The sequence below is a fragment of the Thalassophryne amazonica genome, chromosome 4 (assembly GCF_902500255.1).
Source record: "Thalassophryne amazonica chromosome 4, fThaAma1.1, whole genome shotgun sequence".
NCBI lineage: Eukaryota > Metazoa > Chordata > Actinopteri > Batrachoidiformes > Batrachoididae > Thalassophryne > Thalassophryne amazonica.
In genome coordinates, this window is record NC_047106.1 from 17,602,763 (window position 1) to 17,622,554 (window position 19,792).

Sequence of the window (19,792 nt, forward strand, 5' to 3'; positions counted from 1 at the left end):
CAGACTGTGGTGTCAAACCTGGAGCGGTCTCTGCGTCCGTGATGGTGAGATTGTTCTCCTGCGTCGATCTCACACGTCTGCTCACAAGGTCGAGTCTCTGGCAATCACACACTGTGCATTCAAGGTTTAAATGCAGCAATCTCTGATTAAGACAAAATACACCACAGCTGTGAGTCCTGATGACCTGCACGTGAAAACAAGCCTCAGGTGTTCAGGGTGAGGTCCTGATGCTCAGCCACTCAGTCCTGAATGCATACCACCTGGTGGGAGAAACAGAAAACAAAAACCAAGCCAGCCAAACACCCCAGCCCACAACACAGTCGCGACTAACAGTGAGCATGTCGACTTAAAAACTGCTCATTACTTCAGCACGGCCCTGCTCAGCTTATTTATTTTGTTCTACGGCACAAACAAACAGCACAACACACTTCTGCTTCACAGTCATAACTTTAATAAGCACAAAAGAGAAAAACATTGCGTAATTTTCATTTGTCTTCACACTACAGCCCCGCCGATTTATTGGTTGGCCAATAATATCGTCTGATATGAGCCTATCATGTTCATATTGGTACTGGCGTTATATTTGGTGTTATGAACACTTCTACTTTACAGAATAAACAATGCAAAACAAACAAACAAACAAAAAAACCTGGCTGTTGGAAATGGTGCCATTAAGTAGTTTGTACAGCACAGCACTCTGATGGTATTGTTTATAATGTTGTCAAGGATGGCTGGGACCCCACCACCCCTTGTACACACATTACCTACAAGAGAAAGGCAAAGCGACCAGCTGCCATTCATTTTCATTCAGATGGGCATTTTACAGCTACAAGAGACAAGGGGTTGCTGTGGCACCCGCTAGGTGGAGCCAAAATAGACAATAAGTCTGTTTTATGCAAATGCAAATCAGAGAGAAGACAACGTGATATCACAGTGTGGCAACATCAAGTCTCAATTATTTTTCTTTGTCATATTGGTTTGATAATGAAATGTTAGGAAACACTGCCGTTTGTCACGTATACTTCATCAGATATATCTGAATTGTAAAAAAACAAAAACAAACTAATCTATCTGTCAGGCTCAATCTAACCAACAGAAATGTGAAAAGTAAATAAAATCAAATGTTTTGTAGAGTTCAACTTCCATCATCTCTGAAAAATAACAGAAAGGAGAAGAATATGGTGCCATGTGGCACTGTTTCCAAGGACAAGACAACAAATGTCTTTGACTAAAGCCGCCCACATTAACAGAGGCTTTGATTCCATACAATGTGATGAAGGTCATCTCGCACGTGTTCTGTCAGCTGTATTATAGATGGGCCCACACGTTTCCCTTTGTGCAAAGAATTTATTAGTGAACCCGCTGCAGAGGAGCTCCTTTGTGGCAATTTCACACACACAAACGCGCGTGATGTTTCCAGCTCAGAATGCAGACGTGAGAGCAAGGACGGTTCAGTTTGATGTGCCGTGCTGTAAAAACGAGGGATTATCTCCGAGTGCTAATCCGTTTCACGAAGGGTGGACAGGTGGTTTGGACAAATATCCTTCTCTGCTCCTCTGGTCTCACCTCCGTCCAGCTGCCATCCACAGTGGAGGCACAGGCAGCACGGTGCAGGTACAGTTATTCCCCCTGACAGCCATAAGGGGTGCCCTGCTGCTGGCCACACTGCTTGGGAGGAAGGGGCAGCTGTGAGCCTCGTTTCTGCAGGGAGTGAGAAAACATTTGGAAGAGTGACAGAATGTCACGTGAGACTTGTTCAAGGTACTAACACGGCTACAGGGTGATCAAACTGAGCGTCCAACTGTGGGTTTTTTTTTTTTTTTTTTTTGGCTTTTAAGTAACAAAACTTGTGCAGTACATCAAGGTCAAGGTCAGGGAAGTATGCATGTCACGCTGACAGTGTGCCACTAGGTGTCACTGTGTTGCAAGCAATCAGCCACTTCCTTTCGTGGTGTTCTGTTGTTCAGTCTTTTGTCTCAGCTCAAGCTCACCTGAGCCTGTCTGTGAGTGGGACGCACAGGCTGGTTGTCGGGGTGGTTCGGTGCCCACGGCCCCAGGCTCTGATTGGAGTAGAAGTCCATGGGATAGACTTCCTGCCAGCTGACCTCCTGCAAGGCCACAGCTGCCTAAAATACACACAAAAACAAATGATTTTCACATGAAGCATCGGTCCAGGGTGTGGAGGTTCAGCGGTTCTGTGTGAGATTCAAGTATCCAGCTGCAGGAAGTCAGAGCGTGACGAGTGGCGCTGACATGAAGCCGCGGTAACAGGCAGCGTTGTCATGTTATCCCCGATGCAGCTGTGTGGCGTGACACAACAGCTGTTGGAGGAGCGCCGCGGCACAGGCGTGACGGTGTCGTGACATGTGTACAGGAGCGCCCATATGGACAGAAACACTTCAGAATATTCAAAAATTACACACACAAAGGTTCTGGCTACTTCACTGGATTTTTCATTTGATTAATTTTGCTTGTTGTTCACTTGGTTTTTACTGACCCATTTTATTTTCAAGCATTTACAGTAGTGTTCAGAATAATAGTAGTGCTATGTGACTAAAAAGATTAATCCAGGTTTTGAGTATATTTCTTATTGTTACATGGGAAACAAGGTACCAGTAGATTCAATAGATTGTCACAAATCCAACAAGACCAAGCATTCATGATATGCACACTCTTAAGGCTATAAAATTGGGCTATTAGTAACAAAAAATAGAAAAGGGGGGTGTTCACAATAATAACAGCGTGGCATTCAGTCAGTGAGTTCGTCAATTTTGTGGAACAAATAGGTGTGAATCAGGTGTCCCCTATGTAAGGATGAAGCCAGCACCTGTTGAACATGCTTTTCTCTTTGAAAGCCTGAAGAAAATGGGACATTCAAGACATTGTTCAGAAGAACAGCGTAGTTTGATTAAAAAGTTGATTGGAGAGGGGAAAACTTATATGCAGGTGCAAAAAATTATAGGCTGTTCATCTACAATGATCTCCAATGCTGTAAAATGGACAAAAAAAACAGAGGTGTGGAAGAAAATGGAAAACAACCATCAAAATGGATAGAAGAATAACCAGAACGGCAAAGGCTCACCCATTGATCAGCTCCAAGATGATCAAAGACAGTCTGGAGTTACCTGTAAGTGCTGTGACAGTTAGAAGACGCCTGTGTGAAGCTAAATCATTTGCAAGAATCCCCCGCAAAGTCCCTCTGTTAAATAAAAGACGTGCAGAAGAGGTTACAATTTGCCAAAGAACAAATCAACTGGCCTAAAGAGAAATGGAGGAATATTTTGTGGACTGATGAGAGTAAAATTGTTCTTTTTGGGTCCAAGGGCCGCAGACAGTTTGTGAGACGACCCCCAAACTCTGAATTCAAGCCACAGTTCACAGTGAAGACAGTGAGAGAGTTACTGGTTACTGGTAGAGTTACTGGTAACACTACTTAGAATGGGGCCATATGCACTCATCACAGTGTGAAGAAGAATCCCTTTTCCAAAACGATGGTTAGAATGTTGGCCCAGGACTTGACTGGAAGTCATTTCATTTTGGGTGAAAACGACACAAAAAAGGACAATGAGATTGTAGAGTTATAGATAAGGTCAAAATGCTGCACTAATTTTTGGGGGCAGATATGAATAAAGGAGTGGAGACTGAAAAAAAACCTGAATTAACACAAACACAGAGGTGGTTTTGGCGATTATGTAGATTAGACAGAACTTTATTGATCCCTTGGGAAGGGAAATTGAGGCAGCATTGTATAGCAGCACACAGGGTAAGAAGCACACAGAGTATCAGAAGTAGAAGTAAGAGACCATTTGCAAAATCTAACTACAAATGTAAATACCAGAAATACTGTCTTACTGGCTATAACTGCTCCTCTCCTTCCCGTCCTCTGTCTTCCTGTTACTCCTTTTCCACCTGAGTAAGTAGAATCAGTAAGTAGTCTGTGGGGTCTGTGAGGTATAGAGCCTTCTCTTACCGTGGCCCTGCTCTCTGGAACGATCTACCTGCATCTACGAGGGCTGTCAATAAAGTAACGGTCCTTTTTATTTTTTTCAAGAACTATATGGATTTCATTCATATGTTTTTACGTCAGACATGCTTGAACCCTCGTGCGCATGCGTGAGTTTTTCCACGCCTGTCGGTGACGTCATTCGCCTGTGAGCACTCCTTGTGGGAGGAGTCGTCCAGCCCCTCGTCGGAATTCCTTTGTCTGACAAGTTGCTGAGAGACTGGCGCTTTGTTTGATCAAAATTTTTTCTAAACCTGTGAGACACATCGAAGTGGACACGGTTCGAAAAATTAAGCTGGTTTTCAGTGAAAATTTTAACGGCTGATGAGAGATTTTGAGGTGATTCTGTCGCTTTAAGGACTTCCCACGGTGCGAGACGTCGCACAGCGCTCTCAGCCGCCGTCGTCAGCCTGTTCAAGCTGAAAACCTCCACATTTCAGGTTCTATTGATCCAGGACGTCGTGAGAGAACAGAGAAGTTTCAGAAGAAGTCGGTTTCAGCATTTTATCCGGATATTCCACTGTTAAAGGAATTTTTTTTAATGAAAGACGTGCGGACGGGTCCGCGCGTCGGGACGCAGCCGCCGCGACGCTCCGCCACAGGAAAAACACCTGTTGAAAGTTGGAACATGTCCTGCCTGTTAAACAATTTCTCATATACTCACTCCACTGAAAGCCATCAAAAGCCGTCTGGATTTTACAAATGGTTATCAACACGGAGGTGTTTTTCCTGTGCCGCCGCACCGCGTCGGCTGCGTCCCGACGCGCGGATCCGTCCGTACGTCTTTCATTAAAAAAATCTCCTTTAACAGTGGAATATCCGGATAAAATGCTGAAACCGACTTCTTCTGAAACTTCTCTGTTCTCTCACGACGTCCTGGATCAATAGAGCCTGAAATGTGGAGGTTTCAGCTTGAACAGGCTGACAACGGCGCCTGAGAGCGCTGAGCGACGTCTCGCACCGTGGGAAGTCCTTAAAGCGACAGTATCACCTCAAAATCTCTCATCAGCCGTTAAAATTTTCACTGAAAACCAGGTTAATTTTTCGAACCGTGTCCACTTCGATGTGTCTCACAGGTTTAGAAAAAATTTTGATCAAACAACGCGCCAGTCTCTCAGCAACTTCTCAGACAAAGGAATTCCGACGAGGGGCTGGACGACTCCTCCCACAAGGAGTGCTCACAGGCGAATGACGTCACCGACAGGCGTGGAAAAACTCACGCATGCGCACGAGGGTTCAAGCATGTCTGACGTAAAAACATATGAATGAAATCCATATAGTTTTTGAAAAAAATAAAACGGACCGTTACTTTATTGACAGCCCTCGTATATCTAGGCAGTCCAACACGGTGGAGACTTTAAAATCAAGATTTGAAGACCCACTTTTTTTAGACTGTCTTATCATTAATTTATGATGTTTTCATGGTTGCTTTGTAATTTTTTATTCTACTATGTTTTACCTTTTTACTGCGCCATTTTCAATTTTAATTCACTTTGTGCTGCTATGAATTGTGTGTTGTGTGAAGCTCCTTCAGGCAACTCTGTCATGAGATGGCCCTATAGAAATTAATAAAATTGAATAAACTGAACCAGCTTTCGATCAAGTCCACACTTTGGCATAGTGACACAATTATCTTCAGCTCACATCTGGACAGCAGAGCTAACTAATTTGGTTTTACTGATGATTTTACTTTTTAGTTAGGTTTATTGTCATGTTTTATTATTTTCTTCATGATGCATAGAATGGTCCACCAGTGAAAGTCGTTCGGGTAGAAACCTCTTCTTATGTCATTACTTCTGTTGTGTTCTGATCTTTCTTCTTGTGTATATTTGAAACTTGGTTGTCTCATCAAACTATTTAATATTTGTGTGTGTGTGTGTGTGTGTGTGTGTTATCTGCATTTTCAGCAGAGCTTTTCCCTTCAAACTGCTGCTCGTGCAGTAGGGCTACATCAGATTTAATGCTCCATATCCAAGCGTTTTCTGAATTTGGAAAACTCCCTGTAGTACAAGTGATGCATGTGTATTTCGTATTTGGAAATCCTGCTGTTGTCTTAGTTTGGAAGTGTTGTGGTCTCACTCAGCCACCGCATTAAAATGAGAATTGATTCAAATAAATAATGCTGCTGGGTCAGGGGAGAGTTACTGCCCCAAAGTGGAGGAGATTAAATATCTCGGGGTCTTGTTTACGAATGGGGGTTAGTGAGTGCATGAAAAGGAAAACAGAGCATGCCGCGGCCTCAACTTTGTCTAAATTTTGAGTCTTTTAGTGAAGCTTAGGGCTAGTGGCTGCCGGTCACCTTAGTATTTCTTTTGTTTTTCTTGTTGCTTAGTGCTGACAAATTATACTGTATTTGTTGTCTTTCTGATGCCTGATTTTTTTTTTGTGAAGCGCCTTGAGATGACTTTGTTGTGATTTGGCGCTATATAAATAAATAAAATGAAATGAAAAATGAATGAGATCGACAGACAGATTGGGGCAGTCTGGAATTTTACAGGTGCTGTACTGGACCGTCGTGGTGAAGACCAGTTGATTTACGCTCCTATCTTCAGCTATGGTCATGAACACTGCGTAATGACCGAAAGAATAAAGTCGCGGGCACGAGCAGTAAAAATGAGATATTCCTGCACTGGATATCTGGGTTTACATTTAGTGCAGCGGATAACTGAAAACAAATGCTTCAAATGGTGATGCAAGCACCAAATTTGGCACACATACTCCTTAGACATTATTCTTTTAAAAATGCCGGGTAACCACGTGAACTTTCAATAGGCAACCAAGAAGGGGTCAATTGAAGTATTACACAGGGGTCAAAATTTAAAGATGCTCCAATCATATTGAAAGGTATTCCATATTATTTGTCTGATCATAAAGATTCCAAAAGGTATAGTTTGGACTATCTGTGAATGAATGGTCTGGAGAAAGGTCACTGAGAAAGGTCAATTTCAGGTTGTACAGGGGTCAAAAGTTAAAGTTGCTCCAATTTTGGTAAAAAGTGGTGCAAATTACTGGTTGAGCTAATAGGATTAATAAATGGAATAGTTTTGACTGTGTTGCATGCTTGGTTTGCAAAGAAAAGGTTAAACAATATCAGCATCCATTGGATTCTATGACATGTGACATATGCTACCTTGTAACATGATAACTAAGCATGATAAATGATGCAAACTATTCCTTTTTAAAACCGTATTCACCCAACTAATAATTTGCATCACTTTTTACCAAAATTGGAGCAACTTTAACTTCTGACCCCTGTACAAATTGAAATTGACCTTTGTCACTGTTCTTGCTGTTTTTACCCCATGACTCCGGAACATTCATTGACAGATAGTCCAAACTATACCTTTTTGGAATCTTTATGATCAGACAAATAATATGGAATACCTTTCAATATGATTGGAGCATTTTTAAATTTTGACCCCTGTGTAATACTTCAATTGACCCCTTCTTGGCCGCCTATTGAAAGTTCATGTGGGTACCTGGCATTTTTAAAAGAGTAATGTCTAAGGAGTATGTGTGCCAAATTTGGTGCTTGCATCACCATTTGAAGGATCCCTCACTAAATATTCACTTATCTGCTGCACTACGTCTGGGATAGCGTGCAGCTGATCTGCTCTGTCTCAGTCTGATCCCGTCAGATCTCAGAAGCTAAGCAGAGCGGCATCTGGTTAGTACTTGGATGGGAGACCTCTTTGGAACACCAGCAGCTGTGTGTTTCTCCAGGTAAAACTGGAATTGCGTCAGGAAGGGCATCCGGTGTAAAACTTGTGCCAAATACCAGTGCGGATCTGGCTCTATCTGCTGTGGCGACCCCGAACAAAAAAGGGAGCAGCTGAATGAACAACAACATTCTGGGATAGTGTGACAAACTTGACTATCCAGGAGGGATGCAGAGTGGAGCTGTTACTTCTTTGCATCAGTCAGAGCCAGTTGAGGTGGTTTGAGCATCTGCTCAGGATGTCCTCCCGCTCGTCTCCCTAGGATGGTCTTCCATGCATGTCCAACTCGGAGGAGGCACCAGGGAAGACCCAGGAAACATGCTGGAGGATTATATTTACCAGCTGGTTTGGGATTTGGCTGAGGATAGGGAAGCGTGGGATGAGCTGCTTGTCTACTGCCACGGCAACATGGACCCGGAAAAGCGGCAGAAAATGACTGAATCAATGAATGACTTGAGTCATGGCTCTTGGTGTTGATGTCAGTACTACGCTGTGTCGCAAACTCGTGACGATCCTCTTCCCAAGACAGTGGATTAAACAGATCACGAAAAGGAGCTCAATGCCCGTAGACATCCGTGTTTCCCTGAGCAGATGCTCCGGAACGCATTTATCGATTGGACATGGGAAATACTGACTCTGAATGATCAACTTTTGACATGCACTAGAACGCAGCATAAATCCTCTGCACCGTTACGACACGCAGCCAGATTTTCTGAGACGTGAGTGCAGCTGCGAAGAGAAGACGAATCTCTGCTGTAGTGAAACAGAATTCATCGCCATTACGCAACTTATGTGCAGCCCGTGTTCACTCTGACAGGATCATCTGTACTGCTTTCCTGCATCGCTAACCAAAACACAAATATGAATAAAACATTCCCTTTAAACTTTGCATAGCTTCAATGCATACAACAAACACACAAAAACAACAACAGCGGCGGCGGCGGAGGGGGCAGGCGGTGAAGATGCTCCTTTAGTTTAGGGTGGGAATTTTCTGGTCCTAAACAAGCATTGAAATGTAATCTAATAACATTTACTCCATTGTGACTGGATTTTACGCCGCTGAACGTATTGAAAAATGTGATATACGGGTCAACCAAATTCCACAGCTCTTTCGCACTAAGCAGCTGTTTTTGTCCTGCTGGATGGGATAAAGCTTTCATCTTTATTTATTTTTGCGCCTCTCATTCCTTCAAAGATCCTTCTGGTACAGTCTGCTTCATTTTCTCCCTCTTCTCCGCCTTTATTACTCCTGCATCTCATATCTCCTCCGCAGCACTCCTCCTCCCTCGCTGATGGATGCTAGCTTCTCCTGCTAATCCCGGCTCTGACGGCAGAACCGAGTGTGTCTTATTGACTATAAATATAACATGAGACGAACCAAAAATAAATGCTGCACCCCCCCCACCACCCTCCCTTCTCCTTTTACCCCCTACCAACATGGTTTTAAACACCACACTGAGGAGGAACGTGCACTTAAAGCTGTGAAAGGAAGCAAATAATCGCTCATCACATACGTGCAAGCACGTTTATAGACAGCTGCGGCTCTGGCCTTGAACTGGGAGCCTTACATTTTGAAAAGTAAGTGCAATGACCACTTGGCCACTGCAGTGCCCTTTACAATAAATCAAATTAAAAAAAATTTAACAAAAATCTTTTAAATAACAACAGCTACCTGCTTTAGTAGGTTTGTTTAGTCATAGTATTTATGAAATATGAATTGACTAGAGCTCCTGGCAAAATTCTACTATGCCTGCATTAATGGTAAATGCCCACCAGGCGGAGATATTGCTCCATTTCAAGAACCTTGGGATGCAACAACCAACCAACCAACCAGTTGCTTAATGTATTGGATAAATAAAATGTACTTTATCATGATTGCAGCCATTAAAATTTGGTTATAATTTGTTGAATTTTTAGTTTATCCTTTGAGCGGTTATTGGTAAAATACTGAGAAACACTTTCCAAGGTCCTCCTAAATTACCTATATTTAGTCCAGTTGCAGTTCATAAATTGGTAAATGCTATTATTGTGTTTCAGCACTGTTTCCTTATTATAGCAAAGTTACAGTCTTTAAATTAATATGAAGTAAAACTGGCTTTATTGCACTTAACATCTTGCACTTGTTGTGTGGGCCGCTGAAGAGGAGGTACTGCTGGCCCACCACCACCAGAGGACACCCTGCCTGGAGTGCGGGCTCCAGGCACAAGAGGGCGCTGCTGCCTCACAGGAGCAGCCGGGGTGACAGCTGTCACTTATCACCTACGACAGCTGTCACCAATCATCTGATCTTCAGTAGTATATCAGCAAGACGACATCTACACCTCGTTGCCGAGATATCGCTCTACCTAGGAGGTAAAGTGCTCAGCCGATTGTGTTGTCTTCCCGACAATAATACTTTGTTGCTTTGTGTGTTTAATAGCAGACAGTGAGTATTTACAGCTGGAGACTGTGTTGGACTTTTTCCCTACCTCTTTGATAAGTACTCACACTCCTGCACTTACCAGTTTCTGATGAGAGGTGGAGGTGGTTTTCCCACCATACGTGTTGCTGGGTGCAAACGCATCCACATCTAACTGTTTTTTTGTTCCTCACCAGCAGTACCAGATCCGACAAGCGGAGGCAGTGGCCACCTGGGAGTTCGGGACTTGGCGGCTCCAGTATTCCCGGGGTTCGGTGGCTGAGGAAATCGTGTGGTTCCGGTTCTGCTTTGGACGGACGTCTCTTATCTTCGAGCCTGCCCACGTGATACATTTTTGTGAATTGACTTCATTGCTTACTATTGGGATCTGCCGTGTTTGTTGTGCTTATTCACAACAGTAAAGCGTTGTTATTTGACTTCCTCCATTGTCCGTTCATTTGCGCCCCCTGTTGTGGGTCCGTGTTCCTACACTTTCACAACAGGATATCTCGGCCAACGTCATGGACCCCGAGTGGCGTCAACCGGTTGTTGAACGGCCAATGGAAGAGCAGGGTGCACAGGCGTCTGCAGGAGGAATGATCGGTGAGTTGCAGCAAATCCTCACCGCTTTTACGGCTCGGTTGGATCTAATGACCGAGCAGAACGTCCTCCTTAACCGCAGGGTGGAGGCTCTCGCCGCGCAGGTGGAAGCGCGCCCTCAGGGCGCTGCTGCGGCTCCCCCTCCTGTCGATCCTGTGCGCAACAGTGACGTTCCACAGGTCGTTCAACGACCCCTCCCACCTTCCTCTGAAGCATACATAAGCCCTCCAGAGCCATACGGGGGTTGTGTGGAGACGTGCGCGGACTTCCTTATGCAGTGTTCGCTCGTCTTCGCACAACGTCCCGTCATGTACGCGACTGATGCTAGTAAGGTAGCTTATGTGATTAATCTGCCACCTTCGTAAACGGACTGTCGTTGGTTCTGAAGGAGCACCTGGTGGCTAAGGACGAACCGCGGGATTTAGACGGGCTTATTGATCTCGTTATACGGTTAGACAATCGGTTAGAAGAACGCCGTCGGGAACGAGACAAAGGGCGTGGCCGGGCACGCGCCGTCCCTCTCCCTTCCGGTTCCGACCGAGTTCCGCCCTCCCCACGCTCCACGGCCTCTACGCTCCGTATGGTTACAGCTCCCCCTGCTGATGAAGCTATGGACACGAGCAGGGCCACATTTAGGCCACCAGATAGACCGAGGAGGCTGGTCCGCGGAGCGTGCTTTGTTTGTGGCTCGATAGAGCACCAATTGAGAGACTGCCCCGAGCGGTTAAACACCAACGCCCGCCCCTAGAAACTGGGATAGGGGTGGGCCAAGACATTCACGTGGGACATACCCATATTGCCACACGACTCCCAGTTACAATCCTTTACGAGGATTTAATCCTTCAGGCCCCAGCACTGGTGGACACGGGCTCTGAAGGGAATCTGCTAGACAGCAGATGTACCAGGGAGGCAGGGCTCCCTCTGGTGGCGCTTACTTCACCAGTGCAGGTGCGGGCACTAGATGGCTCCCTACTCCCTCTAATCACACATAAGACACCACCAGTAACTCTGGTGGTGTCAGGGAACCACAGGGAGGAGATCGAGTTTTTCGTGACTCCTGCCACCTCCCGTGTGATTCTCGGGTTCCCCTGGATGTTAAAACACAATCCCCGGATCGATTGGCCGTCCGGGGTAGTGGTTCAGTGGAGCGAGACCTGCCATCGGGTATGTTTAGGTTCCTCGGTTCATCCCGGTTCCCAGGCTAGGGAGGAGGTCAGAGTCCCGCCCAATCTTGGGACGGTGCCGGTGGAGTACCATGACCTTGTGGATGTGTTCAGTAAGGATCTGGCGCTCACCCTTCCCCCGCACCGTCCGTACGATTGTGCCATTGATTTGGTTCCGGGCGTTGAGTTCCCGTCCAGCAGGCTGTACAACCTCTCACGACCTGAGCGCGAATCAATGGAGACCTACATCCGGGACTCTTTAGCTGCTGGGTTGATCCGGAATTCCACCTCCCCGATGGGTGCAGGTTTCTTTTTTGTGGAAAAAAAAGATGGCGGACTTCGTCCATGCATTGATTATAGGGGGCTGAACGAAATCACGGTTCGTAACCGATACCCGTTGCCCTTGTTGGATTCAGTGTTCACGCCCCTGCATGGAGCCCAAATTTTCACTAAGCTGGATCTTAGAAATGCGTATCACCTGGTTCGGATCCGGAAGGGAGACGAGTGGAAGACGGCATTTAACACCCCATTAGGTCACTTTGAGTACCTGGTCATGCCGTTCGGCCTTACAAACGCCCCCGCGACGTTCCAAGCATTGGTTAATGATGTCTTGCGGGATTTTCTGCACCGATTCGTCTTCGTATATCTGGACGATATACTCATCTTTTCTCCGGATCCTGAGACCCATGTCCGGCATGTACGTCAGGTCCTGCAGCGGTTGTTGGAGAACCGGCTGTTTGTGAAGGGTGAGAAGTGTGAATTTCACCGCACTTCTTTGTCCTTCCTGGGGTTTATCATCTCCCCCAACTCCGTCGCTCCTGATCCGGCCAAGGTTGCGGCGGTGAGAGACTGGCCCCAACCTACCAGCCGTAGGAAGCTGCAACAGTTCCTCGGCTTTGCAAATTTCTACAGGAGGTTCATTAAGGGCTACAGTCAGGTAGTTAGCCCCCTGACAGCCCTGACCTCTCCAAAAGTCCCCTTCACCTGGTCGGATCGGTGCGATGCCGCGTTCAAGGAGTTGAAACGGCGCTTCTCGTCTGCACCCGTTCTGGTGCAGCCCGATCCTAGTCACCAGTTTGTGGTTGAAGTGGACGCCTCGGACTCAGGGATAGGAGCTGTGCTTTCCCAGAGCGGAGAGACCGATAAGGTCCTTCACCCGTGTGCCTATTTTTCCCGCAGGTTGACCCCGGCCGAACGGAACTATGACGTCGGCAATCGAGAACTCCTTGCGGTGAAAGAGGCTCTTGAAGAGTGGAGACATCTGTTGGAGGGAACGTCCGTGCCATTCACGGTTTTCACTGACCATCGGAACCTGGAGTATATCAGGACCGCCAAGCGGCTGAACCCCAGGCAAGCCCGCTGGTCACTGTTCTTCGGCCGTTTTGACTTCCGGATCACCTACCGCCCCGGGACCAAAAACCAGAGATCGGATGCCTTGTCCCGGGTGCATGAAGACGAAGTCAAAACGGAGTTGTCGGATCCACCGGAACCTATCATCCCGGAGTCCGCTATCGTGGCCACTCTCACCTGGGACGTAGAGAAAACCGTCCGGGAGGCCCTGGCACAGAGCCCGGACCCCGGAACTGGGCCGAAGAACAAACTTTACGTCCCACCAGAGGCCAGGGCTGCAGTCCTGGACTTCTGTCACGGCTCCAAGTTCTCCTGTCATCCAGGGGTGCGAAGAACCAGTTGTCCGGCAGCGCTTCTGGTGGGCGTCCCTGGAGGCCGACGTCCGGGATTATATCCAGGCCTGCACCACCTGCGCCAGGGGCAAGGCTGACCACCGCAGGGCATCGGGACTGCTCCAGCCGCTGCCTGTGCCTCATCGCCCCTGGTCCCACATCGGCCTGGATTTTGTCACGGGCCTCCCGCCGTCCCAGGGCAACACCACCATCCTCACGATAGTGGACCGATTCTCCAAGGCGGCCCACTTCGTGGCCCTCCCGAAGCCCCCGACTGCCCAGGAGACAGCGGACCTCTTGGTCCACCACGTCGGTCCAACAGACATCGTCTCCGATCGCGGTCCCCAGTTCTCCTCGCAAGTCTGGAGGAGCTTCTGCCGGGAACTGGGGGCCACGGTGACTCTCTCGTCCGGGTATCATCCTCAGACCAACGGGCAAGCAGAACGGGCCAATCAGGAGGTGGAACAGGCCCTGCGCTGCGTGACGGCCGCGCACCCGGTGGCCTGGAGTACCCATTTGGCCTGGATCGAGTATGCCCATAACAGCCAGGTGTCTTCTGCCACCGGCCTCTCCCCTTTTGAGGTGAGTCTGGGGTACCAGCCCCCGTTGTTTCCGGTGGTTGAGGGAGAGGTCGGTGTGCCCTCGGTCCAGGCCCACCTGCGGAAGTGCCGTCGGGTGTGGCGCGCCGCCCGTTCTGCTTTGCTAAAGGCCCGGACGAGGGCAAAAGCCCATGCAGACCGTCGGCGGACCCCGGCCCCTGCGTATCGGCCAGGGCAGGAGGTGTGGTTGTCGACAAAGGACATACCCCTCAAAGTGGACTCCCCTAAACTGCAGGATCCTTACATCGGCCCCTTCAAGATCCTCAAGGTCATCAGTCCAGCCGCAGTGAGGCTTCAGCTTCCGGCCTCACTGCGGATCCATCCTGTGTTCCATGTGTCCCGGATAAAGCCGCATCACACCTCACCCCTCTGTGCTCCGGGTCCGGCACCACCTCCTGCCCGGATCATCGATGGCGAGCCGGCTTGGACTGTGCGCCGGCTCTTGGATGTCCGTAGGATGGGCCGGGGCTTCCAGTATTTGGTGGACTGGGAGGGGTACGGACCCGAAGAACGCTCCTGGGTGAAGAAGAGCTTCATCCTGGACCCGGCCTTCCTGGCCAACTTCTACCGCCGCCACCCGGACAAGCCTGGTCGGGTGCCAGGAGGCGCCCGTTGAGGGGGGGGGTCCTGTTGTGTGGGCCGCTGAAGAGGAGGTACTGCTGGCCCACCACCACCAGAGGGCACCCTGCCTGGAGTGCGGGCTCCAGGCACAAGAGGGCGCTGCCGCCTCACAGGAGCAGCCGGGGTGACAGCTGTCACTTATCACCTATGACAGCTGTCACCAATCATCTGATCTTCAGTAGTATATCAGCAAGACGACATCTCCACCTCGTTGCCGAGATATCGCTCTACCTAGGAGGTAAAGTGCTCAGCCGATTGTGTTGTCTTCCCGACAATAATACTTTGTTGCTTTGTGTGTTTAATAGCAGACAGTGAGTATTTACAGCTGGAGACTGTGTTGGACTTTTTCCCTACCTCTTTGATAAGTACTCACACTCCTGCACTTACCAGTTTCTGATGAGAGGTGGAGGTGGTTTTCCCACCATACGTGTTGCTGGGTGCAAACGCATCCACATCTAACTGTTTTTTTGTTCCTCACCAGCAGTACCAGATCCGACAAGCGGAGGCAGTGGCCACCTGGGAGTTCGGGACTTGGCGGCTCCAGTATTCCCGGGGTTCGGTGGCGGAGGAAATCGTGTGGTTCCGGTTCTGCTTTGGATGGACGTCTCTTATCTTCGAGCCTGCCCACGTGACACATTTTTGTGAATTGACTTCATTGCTTACTATTGTGATCTGCCGTGTTTGTTGTGCTTATTCACAACAGTAAAGCGTTGTTATTTGACTTCCTCCATTGTCCGTTCATTTGCGCCCCCTGTTGTGGGTCCGTGTTCCTACACTTTCACAACAGCACTTTATTGCACTTACTGCCTTTAGAGAGCTGAGACCCTCCACTGCGCACAAGTGGATTGGAAAATGTTCTTAAAAAAATACATACTTGTGGTGGCTGAAGAAGGGATCAAGGGGAGCGCATTAAAGCAGTAATTCATAAATGATCGAATCATGGACGCATCCTAAAATCTCACTAGCGTTACACAACACAATGTTAATTGGCTAGCATTAGCATAAAAACTTTCTTGGTGTCACATAACATGATGGCAATGGGCATTGCATAATGGGATGCTAACAGGCTAATGTCAGCATGAAAACTCACTGGTGTCACATAACATAATGCTAATGGCTAACATCAACATCATGAATGAGATTTATGACATTTTTAAAACACATACTTAAGTTATAATTCTGATTATTAAACTCTTACTGCACATCTTCAGGTAATTTTACATGCTGCCTGAGAAAAAAATAATAATAATAAAAAAATAATCTAATGGCAGGTTTTAGAATTTTTTTTTTTTTTTGCCAGACAGACTGATTAACATATAAATTGTGACATACGCACATTTCTGCCTCAGGGGTGTTTGTAGGCATAGGCGACCACCTATGCTTAGAAACACCTCCCAAGACCATAGGTTGCCTATGCCTAGAAATGCCCCTAGACTATAGGTTACAATGCCTAGAAATGCACCTAGACCATAGGTCGCCTATGCCAAGAAATGCACCTAGACCATAGGTTGCCTATGCCAAGAAATGCACCTAGACAATAGGTTGCCTATGCCTAGAAATGCCCCCAGAACATAGGTTGTCTATGCCTAGAAATGCCCATGCCCCCAGAACATAGGTTGTCTATGCCTAGAAACGCCCCTGCTTATAGACATAAGTGATTTCAATGTTTTTCTAAGCTGCCCAGCCAGAAAACAGATCTAGAGGAACATTTCAAATTCTCCTGTTTTGAGCAAACTGTTTTTTTTTTTTAATGGCCTCCTTCTAAAATAAGTGCATTAAGAGACGCGGGGCCAGGAGTGCACAAAGACCTGTCACCGTATCAAATCACCAGCAAACATCCAAGACCTCAAATCCCCTCGCAGCCACCTCGTAAGGGCTCTAATCCATGGCAGATCTTTGTAGAAAAATCACTGAAGGAATGAATAGTTGACATCAAATACATCTCGGCCGAGTCGCACTGGAAGCATATTTGCTAAAACCGTCACAGAAGCCAGCGTGCGCAGGCAGGGCTGCGGCACACAGGCACTTTGAAATGGATCGTGATGTGTCGCTGTTCAGTGTGTCTCTCTGGGTGTCCCTAAGGAAATAAAGGAGACAGCTGTGAGGAAGCAGAATGTTGCTTGCACCAGCAGGGGGGGCTAGTCTCAGATGGTACCACTGTGTGTTTGTACTGAGAGTAAAAGAGGAGGCAGAGTGAGACAGGGAGGAGGACTAAAGGAGCATTACTCCATCACGAGCAGCCCTGATCTGTCTCAAACTGTTTGCTGTACTCAAGGTGCAAATAAAAATAATGTTTTTTTCCTCCTTTCAATTACAGCATACAAACTTGTGGTATAAATGCTTTGCTGTTGAGATCAGTGCCTTCCCATGCATAGAAAGCAGAGTGCTCTTTCTTGCATGCAACCATTTAAAATAATTACAACTGTGACAACTCTGAGCGGACCACATGACCGGATGACACCGGACTGGATGAACAGCAGCGGTGAATTCTACTAACTTCATGCCAAATGCTCATTACGTACATGCACGTTTACTCTTTCATGTGCTACAGTTCCGGACTTTCATTGTGCCGAAAATTTCAGAGGCTGTTTTACACACTTCATACAAATGTCACAAAAGGATAAGAAGGATTAAAGAGGTCTGGTATGTAAATGCAGGAATATTTTAAATTTTACTGTAAACAAGCAAAGACATGATGGGGGTGCACCCTGGAAAGGTCACCAGTCACATATAGGTAGGCAAACACATTCAAATTCAAAATTCAAATTTATTAATTTATATAGCGCCAATTCACGACAAACTTGTCTCAAGGCGCTTCACATGACATAAAACAACAACAACAAAGAAAACTGAATTAAAAATTTAAAACAATAAAAAGACTACAAGAATAAAAGCACATCATAACACTAATGACAAAACAAGGAAAACAAATGAGTCTTTAAACGTGACTTAAAAGTCTCCACAGTATCAGACTGCCGAATGTGTGCCGGGAGATCGTTCCACAGAGCTGGGGCACAGTAGGAGAAAGCTCTGTGACCGGCAGACTTTTTATTCACCCTGGGAACACACAGAGGTCCTGCACCCTGAGAACGTAGGGCCCGAGCTGGTACATAGGGGCTTACCAGGTCAACCAGATAGGGAGGTGCAAGTCCATGAACAATTTTATAAACTAATAACAGTACTTTAAAATCCGATCTTGCAGCAACTGGAAGCCAGTGCAGGGATGCCAAAACGGGCGTAATGTGGTCAAACTTTCTGCTTTGTGTCAAAAGTCTGGCAGCAGCATTTTGAACCAGTTGAAGACCCCTAATCCTGGACTGCAGAAAATAGAGCATTACAGTAGTCCAATCTAGAAGAGACAAATGCACGAATCAAAGTCTCAGCATCAGCCATAGACAGGATGGGACGAATCTTCGCTATATTTCGTAAATGGAAGAAAGCAGTCCTCGTAATGTTTCTAATGTGGAGATCAAAGGACAACGTAGGATCAAAAATTACTTTGAAGTTCCTCACTTTATCCTTATAATGTATAACACACGAACCTAAGCTAAGTGCTAGCTGATCAAATTGATGCTGATACCTCACTGGACCAAGAACCATAACTTCAGTCTCATCAGAATTTAAAAGTAGGAAGTTACTGGACATCCAACTTCTTACTGATACAAGGCAATCTTCCAAAGATTTTATGTGAACGAGATTACCAGCAGTTATTGGCATGTACAATTGAGTGTCATCAGCATAGCAATGAAAGGGAATCCCAAAGCTTTTAGTGCTTTTGAGTGTGATATTTTTTTTTTTTACAAACACATTTACACTCTCACTCACATCTACAGCCAATTTCCAAGTCATCTGTTCACCTATGGTGCCTGTCTCTGGAAGTGGGAGGAAGCCGGAGCACCTGGAGGGAGCCCACATAAACACAGAACATGCAAACTCCACCAACCTCGTACCTTCTCCATGCTGACAGTGAACAAAAATTTGCACTTTAATGGTTGGAAAAGCACCCCCCCCAATATCTAGTGTCTTGTTGCTGTATTTTAACCCATGTGGGGTACAATTAGGGGTGTCACAGATCACAAAAATCATGGATTGGCTCAGATACAGTATTTTAAGCCATGGATCAGATCATTTTTGGATCAGAAAGAAAAAAAAATAAAAATAACTTAATCATTAATGAATATAAGGACATTTTGCTTGTGATTCTGAATGAAAACATTTTGTGCCTAATGTTTTACATAATATTTCAAAATAAAATAATTATTGTATTAAATTGCTAATTGAAAAGTATCAATGAATGGAAAAAAATGCTTTGTCAAAATCATGAAAAGTACAAAATAAAAAGACGAAAAGGATCAAAACTGAAGAGATGAGAATGTCAATATTGTCTGATGAGAAGCAAAAAAATAAATTTCATTTATAACACTTTCTGGAAAAGTACGTTCATCCTCCTCATTGATCCCGGCTAACACATGCTCAGAAAAAGTCTGGAATGCTAATTATTTTCCTGTGGATTTTCAGCCACCTTGGCTGTGCATATTCTTCAAATACAACACTCAGTTCAGTGTGCTCACAGTCGCACACGGAAGAGACAACAGTCACTTTGTCCTCAATTCCTTGAACGTGAACAGAGATTTATTTCTTTATTTTTTTCCCAGAGGAGCCTGTTTTCATTTTCTGCAGCAGCGCATAAGAGTGCGCAGCAACATCGTGAGCACCAGTCTGTCAGTGACGCTGCTTTTTTTAGACAGGCTGTGGAACAGTTGTATTTCTTCCACTCAGACTGTGATTTTAAAGCAACTGCAGCAAAATGAACGCAGTTATCCCAGTAAAAACAAGTCACCATGACATGAAATCACACTTCTGTACACTCTATAGTTAATCGGTGGCTCACATGCGCTATAAACTCTGGGGGGCCATCCATATGGATTATAGATCAACTGTGATCCATAACATTACGAATAAAAAAAAAAGAAGTTACGTTCTAAAAAATAACCCGCAATAGGCGAA

The 19,792-nt window shown here is 46.3% G+C and overlaps 1 protein-coding gene across 3 annotated transcripts in view; it reads right to left on the reverse strand.

Moving 5' to 3' along the window:
- Nucleotides 1-434: 434 nt before the first annotated feature.
- The window catches only part of dph1 (diphthamide biosynthesis 1), a 275,495-nt gene continuing 256,137 nt past the window's right edge, over nt 435-19,792 (reverse strand). For 2 of the 3 annotated variants that reach the window (XM_034169157.1, XM_034169156.1), the window contains exons 11-12: nt 1,992-2,126; nt 435-1,701 (exon numbers count right to left, since the gene is read on the reverse strand). In XM_034169157.1, coding sequence (XP_034025048.1) covers nt 1,621-1,701; nt 1,992-2,126 — 216 coding nt within the window. In that variant the 3' untranslated portion in view covers nt 435-1,620. Of the gene's footprint in view, nt 1,705-1,991; nt 2,127-19,792 lie in introns of all 3 variants that reach the window. The other variant, XM_034169158.1, reaches the window with a different exon arrangement.